At 47.4% G+C, this 15,861-nt stretch overlaps 1 protein-coding gene across 1 annotated transcript in view; it reads left to right on the forward strand.

Annotated features, from left to right (window-relative positions):
• Positions 1-321: 321 nt before the first annotated feature.
• Positions 322-15,861, forward strand: part of LOC310711916 (aldo-keto reductase 1B-like) — a 37,479-nt gene continuing 21,939 nt past the window's right edge. The window contains exon 1 of the mRNA XM_083514396.1: positions 322-779. Within this exon, the coding sequence (XP_083370522.1) occupies positions 708-779 (72 nt within the window). The 5' untranslated portion in view covers positions 322-707. The remainder of the gene's footprint in view (positions 780-15,861) is intronic.

A 15,861-nucleotide genomic window follows, 5' to 3' on the forward strand; every position in this document is an offset into this window, starting at 1 on the left:
ACCGACTCTGCCACAAGGCAAAGTGAGGCGATTGCCTCGGGTGGCAGACATGGACAACGGCCCCTTGGCTGCTCCTTCTAAGCTCTGGGGCATTCCTCTCTCTATCAAAGGACAGAGTTATTTACGGTACAAGGGCTGTCAGTGCTGTGGAAAATGCTGTCCGATTCCCAGTACTGAATTAAGACTCAACTGTCAATCCACTTGGCTTCTGTGCAAGGAATAATGAGGGGCGTCGCCTTGTGCTGTGCCTCAGGCAGCAAAATGTCTTGGGCCAGCCTTGCATGGCCAATGCACACACACACACACACACACACACACACACACACACACGCAAACACAAAGCTTTCGCTCTTTCATTGTGATTCCTGCTTTGCAGGGCGTTGGACTAGATGACCAATGGGGTCCCTCCCAACTCTACCATTCTGTGATTCACTGACCCTTGCAGGCATGCCATCACATGCACACATCCCACCTAAAATGTATAAGGTCTTTATGTTTTTTGAAGGGTGGGGCTTCACGGTCCAGCTTCAGATAGTTATGTAAAAGTTTTCATCCTCCAGCCTTGCATTGGCTGAAAACGTAGCCAATGACTGAGGAGCATGTGGGTGTTGCAAATCCCCCAGTTTCCTGGATCTCGTGCATAAAAACCCAGCGCCTGGAATGGTGAAAGGCAACAGCTGAGAGAAACCAAACTCCGAAGAGTCCCAATGGCTTCCACTACGTTCCTGACTCTGCCTTCTGGCAAGAAGATGCCGCAGCTGGGGCTGGGCACCTGGCTGGTAAGCAAAAAGGATGCTTTGCTCATCTAAATTTTTGTTCCTCTCTCGCTGTCAGGAAACTGGGTGGGGAGCTGAGATCCAGACCTCCTCAAAACTTTCTCCCAATTTAGGGGTGGCTATGGGATTCACTTGTGAGAAAGGCGCTTTTCCTCAGTCAGTGGCAGTTTGTTTTACTTATTTATAAAGTTCATTTACATACCACTATCCAGAAAAGGTATCGGAGCCATTTACAACAATTGAATGTTAAACCGCACAATCAAAACCACATTTTAAAAAGTTTAAATCAGAAATCGGTGAACTGTTTTGGAAATATGGATTCTTAATTGCCTTGCATAGGCCTGGCGGGAAAGTAAAGTTTTCAGCAGGCACTTAAAAGTTGGCACAGAAGGCACCTGCTGAATCTCTTGTGGCAGAGAGTTCCACAGCGCCAGGCCAATGAGACTAAAGGCTCAGCTCCTTGCTGTTGTCAAGTGCACCTCACCAACTTGAGGAATGGCCAGTGATGTTCCTGCATATGATCTCAGTGACTGAGCTGGGATTTGAGCGTTCAGGAGGTTCCTGAGGTACTCTGGACCTAAATTGTTAGGGGCTTTGTAGATTAATATAAGGACCCTGAACTTGGCTTGGCAGTAGATGGGGAGCCAGTGCAAATGCTTTGGGGGGGGATTAGGAATGGAAAGAGGGCTCTTGTGCTCATCCCCCGCTTGTGGGTTTCCTAGAGGCAGCTGGGAGAATAGGATGCTGGACTAGGTCTGGTCCAGCAGCCACCATCTTCTTACTTATTATTATTTTATTTACTGTATTTATATCCCCCCCCCTTTTTCTCTGCGGAGCTCAAGGTGGCAGAGCATGGTTCCCCCTCTCCTCATTTAACCCCCATGGCATCCCTGCAAGGTAGGTTAGGCTGAGAGGCAATCACTGTCCCCCAAGGTCACCCAGTGAACTTCATGACTGAGCGGGGATTCGAACCCAGGTCTCTCGCAGGTTCTAGTCCAACACTCTAACCATGACACCACACTGACTCTCAAGTTCTTACCTGTAGCTGTGATCTTTTGTGGGTAGTGCAGGGATGAACGAGCTGCGAGGGAAACTGTTTTCTGTTAATAATTTTAACATTTCTTGTAAACTACTTGGAAGCTTTACTATAATCAAGTGGTATATAATTTTTTTAAAACGATTTTTATATTCTTGCAGACTAGAAGTTAGCCATCCCTGTTCTGCACTTTGGAGGGAGGAGAGAGACTTCTGAGTTTAGCAAATAAGTTGACTAAGAGAAAGTCAGGATGGTTTATTGTAGGAAGACAGAGCTTTTACTCCTTGCTAAACTCTACTACAAGATTTAGTAGAGGCTACTAGCTTAGATAGCTTTGGGGGGGGGAACACCTTTCCCCAAATTCATGAAGGATCGGTGGAGCTTCCATGTTCAGGGACAGTCTACCTTTGAATACTTGCTGGGAGGAAAGGAGAAAGGAGGTTTGCTGCCTTCATGCATATTTATAGGGCAGGGTGGGGGGCACGGGAGATGAGTTTATGGAACCAAGGGGCCAGTGGCCCAAAAAAGTTTGGGAACCAATGATCTGAAGTTTAATCCCATCCACCCCCAGTCTCCAAAGTGGGGGTCAGTGGCAGCTGGGAATCCTATCTCTAATGCCCAAAGCATGATTTTGCTAGTGAGCACAGCTTAGCAGTTCCCATGCTATTGACGCTCATTTTGAGCTTTTGATAGCAGATGACAAAGAACTTTCTTAGTGGTCCTTTAACCTAAAGAACAAAATCATTTGTGGTTTTTAATGATAACAGTGCAGGGGGGGCCATTGCAAAGCAAAACAAATCCGCTTTGGGAGGTGGCTTACGAGCAGACCCGTTTTCAACTCTGGGGTGTAGGAGCCCCATTCCTCAATCGGATGCCCTCTGCCTGTTTGGGGGACTAAAACACCCCTCCATTGCTAGCCATCCTGGCCCTTCCAGATGGGTCTGTTGGAAGATGGGGCTGCAATTGTAACCACCATTATAATTATCCATATCCTTTTCCCCAGGCTGGGACTCAAAGTGACTTGCCCAAATTAAAACGACACAGATAAAAGACAAAAAGCTTAAAAGTTATAGAAGACAATCGTTGAAAACTAACCAAGCTCTAAAACAAACTATTAAAATGTAAAATAAAATAAAATCCTTCCAGTAGCACCTTAGAGACCAACTTTCGTGCATGCACACGAATGCTCATACCAATAACAAACTTAGTTGGTCTCTAAGGTGCTACTGGAAGGATTTTGTTTGTTTGTTTGTTTGTTTCAACCACGGCAGACCAACACGGCTACCTACCTGTTATTAAAATGCAGATGTTAAAAACAGTACAGCACATCTGGGCCATAGCTGTCAACTTTCAGATTTGAAAATAAGTGATCAGCAGCCTCTCCTGTCCCGGGGACAGTCTACGAGATATCTAACAATCCAGGATAGCAATGGGAAGCAGCGGGAAACGGCGCTGGAATAAGGGAATTTCCCGCAAAAAAAGAGGAGGTTGACAGCAGTGGCGTAGCGTGGGTTGTCAGCACCCGGGGCAAGGCAAGTAATTTGCGCCCCCTAACCCGTGGGGGCAGAGAGCTGCGAGTGCGAGCGCCCCCCCAGATGTTGCACCCGGTGCGGCCGGCCCCCCCCTGCACCCTCCTGCTACGCCACTGGTTGACAGCTATGATCTGGGTGGGGGGTGCCCAGTTGGAAAAACTGCTCTGGATGGGCAACAGGCCCCTCCCAGGCCTGCTGCATTCGGGGCAAGTTGGCAACTTTGGCCAGCCCCCTCTTGCCCCGCAGCAGCTCAGAAGAGCCAGACCTTTGCAGGTGGGAGGAGTCCGTTGGCTGGACGGAGAGAGGAAATAAGAAACATTTCGCTCTGGAAATCTTATCCCAGCCAGGAAGCGCCTTGGGGCAAGGCAGTGGAAGGCGAGGAGAGGATCCAGCGGCTGGCCACCTTCCTTGTCCGACAGAAAGGCCCCTACTTCGCCCCAGGCGACCAAGCGCCAGCTGAGCTTGGGAACATCCACCCTCCCTGTCTCCTGTCCTTTGGGGGAAGGAACAGCCAAGCACAGCACTGCAGAGCAGGCACATCAACACCCCGGTCAGCTGGCCGTGACCCCAGCAAATATTACCGTGATTCATTTAATTGTAAAGTTGGAAAGAATCCCAAGGGTCAACTTAGGCAAGCCGCTCAGAATGCAGTTAGATAGCACTTATATTGTGACCAAGGCTGTTCCACGACTCTAACTATCCTGTGGGGCAGGCCAATACTATTGTCCCCATAACTTTTCTTTACGCTTTAAATCCTCCAGCAGGCATGTCCAAAGTCGGTTTCGGGGGCCTGATCCGGCCCGCCAGTCGGTTTAAACTGGCCACTGTAAAATCCTACAAAAAACTCAACAACTTCAATCCTAAAAAAAAAAAGTCAACAACTTTGGCTGGCCCTCATGGCTCTTCACTTCATCAAATCTGGCCCTCTTTGAAAAAGGTTTGGACACCACTGCGGGAACAAAAGACAGGTTCTCTAGAAGGGGGGGGGGCAGGCATCCCACCTCCAATACTGAAGATAGCACATGCCCACTCTGGCTGGCAGATGCTGGTCCCTCTTATTTTTATTGAAAGTTTAAAATTACAGAGAATAAAAAAGAGAGAAGGAGAAGAAGAAGAAGAAAAACAATTAAGCAATACAAGTCAATAAAAAGAAAAAAAGAAAAATACAAAACACCCAATACATCAAAACCAACAACAAAAAAAGAAAAAGAAAAAAATTAAAAACAAATCCAATATTCCCAAATCTTTATCTTTCGTTAACTTGTTTCATCGACTTCCTCACACCCTTTTTTGTATTCTAGTTATTAATTATTTCAGCAAATCCTTTCCATCTTTCACTATATTCTATCATTAAATTACCTTAATTTATTTTAACCTTATCTTACCATAAAAAGCCCTAGAACTTAAAACTTATTTGTACATAATTCCTTATAGTATTCCTACTAAAGCCAAATAGTTTCATTCCAGCATTTTTCTAACACTCGTTAATTTTACAATAATTCTCTAAATGATTTTTTAAACTTTCTTCCAATCTTCATCCATCGTCTCTTCTTCCTGGTCTCAGGTTTTGTCAGTCCTTTCTATCCCTTCCATCTAGTCCATTAACCTGGTGACCTTCTATCCAAGGCTCTTAAGTCTTTTCCATGTCCCTTCTGCAGGTCTTCTTCATGTTTATACCTGCACTTTACTTTGTCTTCTGCTGATCTTATTCTTAATTTCCTTCCTTTCTCACTGAGGGGTAGATCTCGGGGAGACTCCAACTTGACAATATCTTTAACCCTTCTCGACAGGTCAACCCATTCTCCATAGTCAGCACTGAAATCCAAAAGATATTTGAAGGCATGTTTCAAAGTCCCTCCAAAGTTAAGGGCCCCCACAACTCCCCCTGGCCCACAACCAGATCCCAAAAGTCAGAACATCCCTGCATAGGGGGATCCATCCAGCTTCCCATCTCCAAACCAAACAGTACTCCATCTCTCCCAATCTGACTTTCTCCAGGTTCAGTCATCAGAAACAACAACTTATTTTCCTGCAAGGCTGCGGCTCTCTCCATTTCTATTACTTGAGGTTCAGCAACAACCTCCTCCTTTGTCTTCTGCACAACTTGCCCTGTCAAAGCAAATTCCTGAGATGGTTCCTGAGTAGTTTCTATGTAGGTATTCACCGTTTGTCCAAAATTGCTAACTGCAACAGCCATCAAATCCATCTTTTCATATAGCTGTTCCAGTAAAGCGCTTGTCTTGCAAAGAGCAAGCACTAAGACTTCTTCTAGACACATTCTTGCTCAAGGTTCCCACGATCTTTAATCTCTGCAGCTGTAAAATTCCCCAGATCGACTCCAGCAACAGTATCACAAGCTCCCTCTAGAGGAGACTCTGGAATATAGTGAAAGATAGAATATAGTGAAAGATGGAAAGGATTTGCTGAGATAATTAATAACTAGAATACAAAAAAGGGAGGTGTGAGGAAGTCGATTAAACAAGTTAACGGAAGATAAAGATTTGGGAATATTGGATTTGTTTTTTTAAAAAAAATCCTTTTTCTTTTTTTGTTGTTGGTTTTGATGTATTGGGTGTTTTGTATTTTTCTTTTTTTCTTTTTATTGACTTGTATTGCTTAATTCCTTGTTTTTCTGATTATTTTTTTTCTTCTTCTTTTTCTTCTTCTTCTCTCTTTTTTATTCTCTGTAATTTTAAACTTTCGACGCTGGTCCTCTTATTTGCCATGAAATTGCTCACTGAAGTTGATTTGGCCCAACCTAAGGTGCTTTGTGGCACAAGGCGGGCATCTCTTTCAGGCCCAGGCTGCTAGTTTTTATAGTGGAGGGTGTCTGATATACAGTGGTACCTCTGGTTACGTACCTAATTTGTTCCAGAGGTCCGTTTTTAACCTGAAACTGTTCTTAACCTGAAGCACCACTTTAGCTAATGGGGCCTCCCACTGCCGCTGCGCTGCCATCACGCAATTTCTTTTCTCATCCTGTAGCAAAGTTCTTAACCCGAGGTACTATTTCTGGGTTAGCGGAGTCTGTAACCTGAAGCGTCTGTAACCCGAGGTACCACTGTACACCATAAAAATAATTTCAGGGCAGGCTGCATCATTAAACTATATAAAGTCAGCAAGAACAACCTTATGAAATCTATAGGACACAACATAAAATAAAGAGCACCATTCCTCCCTTGGTCATAAATAGGCCATTCTTAATTCAAGAAGAAACTCTGGCGGAAGAGGGATGTTTTAGTCTGGGTTCTTCAGTAAATGGGCTCCTTGCCCCCCCAGCTCAGCATAATTCACGCCAGCCACTCCTCTCCCCTCCTTGCCAGAACACCAATTTCCTTTGTTTACACAAACACAAAATTTCTTCCAGTCGGCGTAAACCTGGCTCCGGGCAGGACTTCTTTCAGGACAAAAAAACAAACCCACTTACGTTCTGAGTTTGAGAACAGCATAACGCAAAGCAGACGTCTTGCCTGCTTGGCAAATTGAGGTCAGGCTCGCTGGGACATCCGAAAAAGAGAGAAAGAGGGTCTTCTTAACAAAGACATCAAAGAATGGCAGCAGCTTTGGGGCAGTTTTTGGTGGGCAGGCTTAGGGTAACAGGGACTGGGCGTGATGTGAGGTGAACTACGGTTTGTGGGCTACAGTCAACTTAAATGAAATAAATATGTAAAATGATTATGGTGGGGGGAGGGAGGGGGACTATTTTCAGGCAGAGGGTCAGATTACCTGAATGGAATAGGGATGGACAAGGTCAGATCCAAAAGTGGTTGGGGCCACATTCACACAGCCATACATATTCCCAGTACACAAACAATGGGTAGAGTTAGTGAATGGTTTCTTTGGTTTGGGTGATACTCAGAGAACAGTGGTTTAGTCAATGCTTTTAACTTTAAGCTACTGCAAAGTTAAGGAGCTGGTAAATTCTAATCTGTTTAAGCACCTTAAGATCAAGGGAAGTAATAGTGCCACTGTATTCTGCTCTGGTCAGACCTCACCTGGAGTACTGTGTCCAGTTCTGGGCAGCACAGTTCAAGAAAGACACTGACAAACTGTAGATAGGTAGCCGTGTTGGTCTGCCATAGTCAAAATAAAAAAAATTCCTTCCAGTAGCACCTTAAAGACCAACTAAGTTAGTTCTTGGTATGAGCTTTCGTGTGCATGCACACTTCTTCAGATACACAGAATGTATCTCTCTGGAATGTGTCCAGAGGAGGGCAACCAAAATGGTCAAAGGCCTGGAAACGATGCCTTATGAGGAACGGCTAAGGGAGCTGGGCATGTTTAGCCTGGAGAAGAGGAGGTTAAGGGGTAATATGATAGCCATGTTCAAATATATAAAAGGATGTCACATAGAGGAGGGAGAAAGGTTGTTTTCTGCTGCTCCAGAGAAGCGGACACGGAGCAATGGATCCAAACTACAAGAAAGAAGATTCCACCTAAACATTAGGAAGAACTTCCTGACAGTAAGAGCTGTTTGACAGTGGAATTTGCTGCCAAGGAGTGTGGTGGAGTCTCCTCCTTTGGAGGTCTTTAAGCAGAGGCTTGACAACTATATGTCAGGAGTGCTCTGATGGTGTTTCCTGCTTGGCAGGGGGTTGGACTCGATGGCCCTTGTGGTCTCTTCCAACTCTATGATTCTATGATTCTATGATTCACCTTATTTAAAAAAAAATGCAGGAGAAGGAATGAATTATACAAAATTTACAATGGAGAGGAAAAAGCCAGATGTACAGAGTTTGCAAACAGGTGTTCCAAAAGGCAATAATCAATATCTATTTCACAGTAAATCTATTCACATTTGTGGCATTAATTTGTTTTTTAGAAGTATGTTCTAAAGTGGTTTCTTATGTACATTAAGGATACATATTTAGAATCCGATTGTGGTTATATTGGCGGGTCTTTTTCTTATGTTTGTACATCTAATTAAATAGTAGCAATATATTATAGGGTGTTTTTTTAAAAAAACCTTTTACAAATATTTTTACCCATGATGCTCAAACTATCAGTGAGTCTCTTGTGCGCTCCCTGCATAATCAAGTGAATGTTCTTAATGCCGGGTGGAAGGTGGCAAAGGGCCTCTTGCAAAATCATATTTTACATTCTAGTCAATGAGTATTAACACAATAGGCGTGGGAAATAGGTGTATGTTTAGGTATGTCTAGCCTGGAGAAGAAAAGACTGAGAGATGCTATGATGGTCATCTCCAAATATCTAAAAGGCTGTCAGACGGAAGATGGAGCAAACTTGGTTTCTGCTGCTCCAGAGGGGAGGACCCATACCAATGGCTTCAAATTACAAGAATAGAGATTCTGACTAAACGTTAGGAAGGTGGTGGACTTCCATTGGAGGTTTTTAAGTAGAGACTGGATGGCCCTCCGTCAGGGATTTTAAAGCTGTGTATTCCTTCATTGCAATGGGTTGGACTAGATGTCCATTGGGTTCCCTTCTAACGCTACAATTCTCCAACACATGTTGGAGTTGAGTATCATTTAAATTGGTGGGACTGACTTCTGAGCAACATGCATAGGGTCAGGTTCTCCAAATTTTCCAAAGTGCCAGTTCTTACCGAAAGGCAGATAAGTCCTTTCTTTTTAAACCCCGTGGAAGTTCTAATCTACAGGGCTCTTGAACTCATTTTACAAACACTGGAAATTCCCAAACGGTCCATTTGGACTTTTGAAGAACTTATTATGGGCGGCAAAACTTTTTTCTTTGCGGCCACGGGGCCTGCCTTAATGTTATGCATTTTGCAGAAAATTGTGTATTTGTTCTTGTCCTCCCACACAAAGGGCTTCCACTGGCTCCGTTCCACAATTCAGAATTAAGATGCCATTCGCTTGACTGACACAGGTTTCGAGTTGTATTTCCTGAGGCCAAGCCCAAAATTAAGCCCAGATGGAAGGCTTGGAAGCTTCGGTTCTCTCCTCCACCATCCCCTGCTGCATAAACAATTTAATCTAGCTGAGATGCAGAGAGGGGGAAACTTCTTCACGCAGCAGAGAGTTAAATTATGGCACTGGCTCCCACAGGAGGCCGTGATGGCCACCATATTGGATGGCTTTAAAAGAGGATTAGACAAAGTCATGAGGGAAAGGGCTATCAGTGGCTGCTAGCCAGGATGGCTAGCCTCTGCCTTCATGGTCAGAGGCAGCAATGCTTTTGAAGACTAGTTGCTGGAAAGCACAGGAGAGGAGAGGCCTCTTGTGCTCCATTCCTGCTTGCTGGTTTCCCGCCGGGCCAGCATCTGGTTGGCCACTGTGAGGACAGGATGCTGGACTTGATGGGCCCGATCCAGCAGGCTCTTCTGATGTTCTTATATGTGTGCAGCAGGTGAAGCCAGCTGCAGTCATACAAGGCAGGGAAACCTTGTTATGCTTCCAGTGGCTTCCTCATGAGAGGACTCCAACTGCCCGCCCACTGCAGAATAGGAAACGGTTGGTTGCGCCATCTCAACAGAAAGGGAGCCATATCTGTCAGAGTGCCCATTACGTGGGACACAATCCTTAGCCAGGCTTCCTCAAACTTGGCCCTCCAGATGTTCTTGGCCTACAACTCCCATGATCCCTATCTAGCAGGACCAGTGGTCAGGAATGATGGGAATTGTAGTCTCGAAATATCTGGAGGGCCGAGTTTGAGGAAGCCTGATAAGCAATGCACTATGTGATTCCTTGAAGTATCCCAGAGATAAAAACACTTATGACACATGGTGTGGCTTCTGGTAAGAATAGGACAAGATTCTCTCTCCTCTCTCTCCCTCTCCCTCTCTCCCTCCCTCCCCCCCTCTCTCTCATTGCTTATTTCACATCATCATCATCTTCTTTTGTTCATCTGATAAATATAAATTTATCAAGCATTTTCAGAGCAGCTCACAAAATTTAAAAAGGATGACAATAAGATTGTTAAATCAAGTTAATCAATCCAGTCCGTTGCAGTCTCCCTCACAGGGTTGTGGGGTGGGGCAAGTCTAATGCACAGCACTTTGTAAATGATGTACAGTCCTTGCTTGCAACTTGCTTGCATTTGACTTGCACAGTTGCGGCTTCACAAACTTGGCAGGTCAGAGAGATTAAAATCTCTTTCCACTGTGGGCTTTCCTGCCTCAGTGAGAGCTTTTCATCTCTCAGGCTTGCTTACTGGGATCTGGGAGCTTCCCAGAGCCCGGGAAGCAAGGCGAAGAGCTTAAAACCTTGCCGCTTTGTGCCGGGGTGGGTGGGACAAGGCCTGTTTGGTGTACTGGCTACACAAAAGTAGGGTTGGTCACACAGGGGCGGTTCTGGGGTTGTTCTAGCTACACTCAATTTCAGCTTTACACACAATCTCAGAACCTAACCCCTGCGCAAGTCATGAGTTGACTGTCTCTCTCTAGGGTGGAAAACCCTCGCAGTCAGGGCTGGGAAGGAGGAGGTATCTGCCATGGCTAGTTCCTGCAAGCTGCTTCCTCAGCCATGCCTCCGGGGTGAAGGCCCCTTTCTTGCTCAAACCATTTGGCTTAAATCTGCACCCCAAATTCCTGGCGCAGGTTCCCCGTTATTTCAATTTCCACCCAGACTAATGTTCGGACAAAAGTTGAAACGCAGATGATGGCCAGCCTCCCAGACTGGCTGTTTACAGGAGGCGGTCTCTGCCGTGTCACGCAAGGCCCCTGGCCACGTTGCCCATCCCGAGGCTGCCTCGAACGGGCAGCATCTATGCCTCCAACACAGAGCCAGCATGCCCAACCTCTCGCTCAATGCTCCCTTGTTCTGCAAAGCTGGCAGCCGTCTCCGTTGGGCGTTATCATGCCAAGATCACAGCCACAGGCAGAGGCATGTGACGACTGTTCTGCCAGCTTAATCCCATCCACACCCTGCAAGCTAAGTGGAGCGTGGAGCCAGCTGTGAAACTTCTTGAGAGAAAGCCACCTGAGGGCACATCTGCAACAAGCGACTTACACCGGCCTAACCCTTCCTCTCCCCCGGGGAGCAGGGAGTTCTGAGAGGGAGGCATGGAAGGACTGTCCTCTGCCTCTGCGAGAGAATCTTTGGCAGAAGCCAGCTCTCTTAGATCACATCCAGATGACCTGTTTCTTGAGCTTTCGTCCTCATTTGTTTGCACAAAGTCTTTGAGGAGGATATAGAATCATCAAATTGTAGAGTTGGGAGGGAGCCAAAGGGCCATCTTGTCTCAATTATGTTCATTGCTTATTGAACAACAATTGCTTTGGGTAGAGGTCATGCAACAGGCATCATCAACACAGTGCCCGTGGACACCAGTGTGCCAAGCAGCATGTTGCATGCATCTTAGTATATATCTCCTCAAAAATTCAGAATGCACAAGAGGTCATTTACTCTTCCTGCTCAGGTCCTGTTTGCACGGCCTCAGCCAATCTGACAACATGCCCCCTTAGCTATGCCTTCCTTTCACTGGTTGCCAGGATTGGCACTAGGTGTCCACCTTCCCACAAGTGTGGCAGCTGATGTAGGTTCCTTCCAAATCATTGAGGAAGAAGGCTGCGCTGGGGAGAGCATGGCCACACAAAGATGTGGTCCTCCTGTCTCTCTTTTCTGCTCTTTTACATGTGGCAGCCATTTTGTGCTGTGCCACACCTCCAGGGCAGCCATTTTGTGACTGACGCCTACAGCACTTTCTCCAAACTTTTGGTGGGGCCCCCCATTACAATGTCACATCAAGTAACCACTATTGTACACTTTTCTTGTCACTTGAAACCATCGGTTCAAGTCCCACCTTCCAGAGTGTTACGGAAAATCTGGGTGCGTATTTACCCTGCCACCCAGCCAATCGGACCAAGTCCGTGGATTCTAGCGGAAGAAAAGGAAGCTCAGCCGGACGCAGGAGCAAAATGCGAAGATCCGAGTTTATTGCGCAACAGGTTCAAAGTGGAATTGAACCCCGAGCATGGGGCGACATAAACTTTTAAAAGTTCCCTCCAAGTCCCAGAATACAGTGCGACAAAACGTCATGAATACATTAAAAGAAGGCTGGGTTTTCCAGGTTACATCATGAATACATTACAGGAAGGTGGGATTACATGGATTAACATTTCAGGAAGGGAGGGGGAAATATGCAGAGTAAGAGATATGCACAGATAAACACAGATAAGCGTTTCCTGAGTACAGGTGATGGGAAGACAATGGCGGAGATATGCATCGTCTGCCACCTGGCATCGCCCGGAGGAAGGGTATGGCAGAACGATCTGACAGGATTAAGGTCTTCCTGAGTACGTGACCTGTCGCTCAGGGGATCATGGAGGTAGGGGCAGCATCATGGAGTCCATAGGGAGCCGAGTTGAATGACACCAAAAGGAAAGAAATCGGAGTTACGGTTGATTTTATATCAATTTCTAAAGGTTTCCTAAGGTTTCCTATGCTGTCTGACCTATTCCGTATCGGTGATTGAAAGTGGAAACAAAATGGATACATTGTAGCAAGAATGGATACATTTTGACAGCTTTATGAGGCCCTTGGTTTCGGATCCATTGTTCTCGCCGTGGGGGGCCGTCAGCAGCTTGTCAGTAGGCTCAACGAGGCGTGCAAGGGCTCCGTGAGCTAGCTCGTGCAGGATAAATGCATGGCTGTGATTGGCTAAGGCGCAGCCATAGGAATTAGCGGAGAAGCTGGAACGCCAGGTCTACCCGTTCTAAGAATGGAGCGCGAATAGCCATAGGAAGAAATAGGAGGACATGTTCATATATTTGAGCTTATTTCGCTCCAGAAAGAAAGAAGGAAAAGGGGGGAGACGGGAGACGTGTGGTGCTTGTGTAACGGTGAGGGGGCTGAGGGTGGGTGTATTGTGGGCACCCTCGAGGTCATCGCCTCGGTTGTTCAAAGGAGAAGGGGGAAGGAGGTACCCCCCCCCCTTTCCCGGTCCGTATCAGTCCCCCATTCGGAGATAGATTTGCATTAAAGTTCTGTAAGAACTTGCAAATCCTTTCTCCGCACCATTGGAGCATCAAATTTCGGTGATCTCATATTCCCCTTCTCCCAAATGCCTCATCTGTACGTAGTCCGGGAAAGTGGGAGCATGTCGGGAGTGGGAATAGGCTCGAAGAGGGAAGGAGCTAGGAGAGGCAGACTGACGGAGGAAAGAGCAGCAAGGGGTAATACAATGCATAGTACAACAGAGGATGGAGACACAAAGGAAAACAGTTAAAATGATGAACACCACGACTTTCAATAACTGCCTGAGCCAACCCAGCTTGGGCAACCATCCCCATAAGTCCACGTCGGATAGTCCCTCATGCTGGATGTCGTGGAGCTTCCCTGCTAGCTCATGAATGTTATTTAAATGTCCAGTTATATTCAAAGTCTGGTCAGTCACATATGTGCAGCACTCTGTGCCTATTAATGCGCAGGTGCCTCCTTGACTGGACAAGAGGAAGTCTGTCGCGATTCTCGTCTGTAGGCTCAATTGTCTTACCTCGGATAGTTCCGACATGAGAGAGTCTGTGATCTGAGTCGCCTCCTGCATGAACTTAAGGAGGATGTCGGTGAGTCGGAGAATATCCACATGATTTGAACCGGCACCGTAGGCGGGGAAAAGCGACCGGCCTACGGTCTCTCCATTTGCAGCGACATCTGACAGATCTGACAGCTCCTTTTGCTCCCTTTTGTTTCGTTGTCTTCCAGGGGGTAGGTGTGGTACTATTCTAATTCCGGGAACGATGTAGCCAATGAAGCAGGATCCGGACATGTGTGGGCTCACCCATGTGTAAGCGCGGTGTCCACACACCCAGAATAGGCCGCTGAGGTAAGATTCCATTCGGCCTGAGGCAAAAGTTTGCAGCAGCATGGTGTCTGTGGGTTGTGGCTTCCAGTCCAAGGGGTGTCCGACCGCAGCGGCCCAGGCAACAGTAAGGTTAGGAAAAGTCCGGGAGTCCCTAGTGTTGGAGACGGTGACCAGTCCAGTTGGTAGGATTTCTAGAGTGTTGATGCATGTACTGGATCCGATGAAGGTTCCTTCCCCTGAGAAGCTGCGGCAAAGGGGTCCCTTTGTGGGGCCGGTGAGGTAGAGGTATTGATGTGTTAAGTTGAGTGCGGTCAAGTTCCAGGAGGTAACATTTCCGGAACGGAACTGTTCTAGGGTCACTGGTACAGGGACCAGTGGGAGGCTCTGTTGGAGATGGCTGGGTGCGTGAGCGCAAATCCAGCAGTCCGGGTAGGGTGACTCCTTCGCCACCTGGCTGAGAAGCTTAATGTAGGAGTTCTGCTCCCAAGATGATAGGAGATCTTCTCCCGGGAGTGCCGAGTCAGTGCCGAATTGTCGGGGTGCCGTACCAACCGGATGGAGGGGGTCGGTGGTGTTCAGTAGTCGCCTATCCCTGGCGATACCGCCGCATCGCAGGGGTCCGACGTGGTCCCAGGAGGGGGAGAGTGAGGGGTGTATAGGGTGGTGCCACCCTTCGAGATATTCAGCCCCTTTCCACTCATGAGTGACCCCTAAGTCCCATAAACAGCAGAACCGTCGCAGGCAGAGTCCTTGGAGTTGGGGCTTTCGGGTTTCTGGGGTGGAGCGGAGGCATTGGAACCCGAAAATCAAGTTTCCAGAGGGGTGGCTTGATTGCGTATAAGCGTGAGTAGCCCCTCCTGTCTCGACTTCGGTCCAATTTGGGGTTTGTGAGACCTCTCCACTCTCGTAAAGAAGATAAGTCCCATTTCTGCAGGTCAGCCGGTAAGAGGAGTGGTCAAGAGTGAGAGCCGCAGAGCCGATGCGGTGTAAATCCTTGTTCCGGATGAAAAGTTCCCAATATTCGTTTTCGGCGAGTTGGGGAACTAGGGAATGGCGCAGCAGGGTTCGGGACTCAGGAAGGCAGAAATCAAAGTCCCCCATTCGATCAGGGTTTGACCTTCCCGTCTCGACCTCATGATAGTCCAAGAAGTGGTAGTTCGTTTGCAAGCCCGTGCAGTGGTCTGATGAGATGGACGCGACCGAGGATAGGGCAGCGAGGAGAAGGGCGGTGCCAAGCAGACCCATGGTTCGGATGCGTGTAGGGAGGGCGCAGATGGTCTAACGAACAAAGGTGTTAGGTAGGGCGAGGCTGTAGAGTGAAGTTATCAAAGGAAGCTGTTGAATGGAGCTGTCAAATGGAGCTGTCAGATGAGCTGTCAAAAGGCGAAGCTATCAACGAAGCAAGCTGTCAATGGAGCTGTCAAACGGAGCTGTCAGATGAACGAAGCAAGCTGTCAATGGAGCTGTCAAACGGAGCTGTCAAACGTGGTTGTCAGCGCGTCTGAAACGTAGCTTGATGGTGTTGGTATCTGGGATGATTTCAGACGTCCAGTTGGGTGTCGCGGTGTCTGGTCCGGTCTGTTGAGCCCGACCTTGGCCCCGATCTGCTGGTCCGGTCTGTTGAGCCCGACCTTGGCCCCGATCTGCTGGTCCGGTCTGTTGGGCCCGACCTTGGCCCCGATCTGCTGGTCCGGTCTGTTGGGCCCGAACTTGGCCCCGATCTGCTGGTCCGGTCTGTTGGGCCCGAACTTGGCCCCGATCCAGTCCGGTCTGTTGGTCGTCGTTGTCAATA

This window comes from Podarcis liolepis (genome assembly GCF_965112155.1).
Source record: "Podarcis liolepis genome assembly, chromosome: 7".
Lineage (NCBI taxonomy): Eukaryota > Metazoa > Chordata > Lepidosauria > Squamata > Lacertidae > Podarcis > Podarcis liolepis.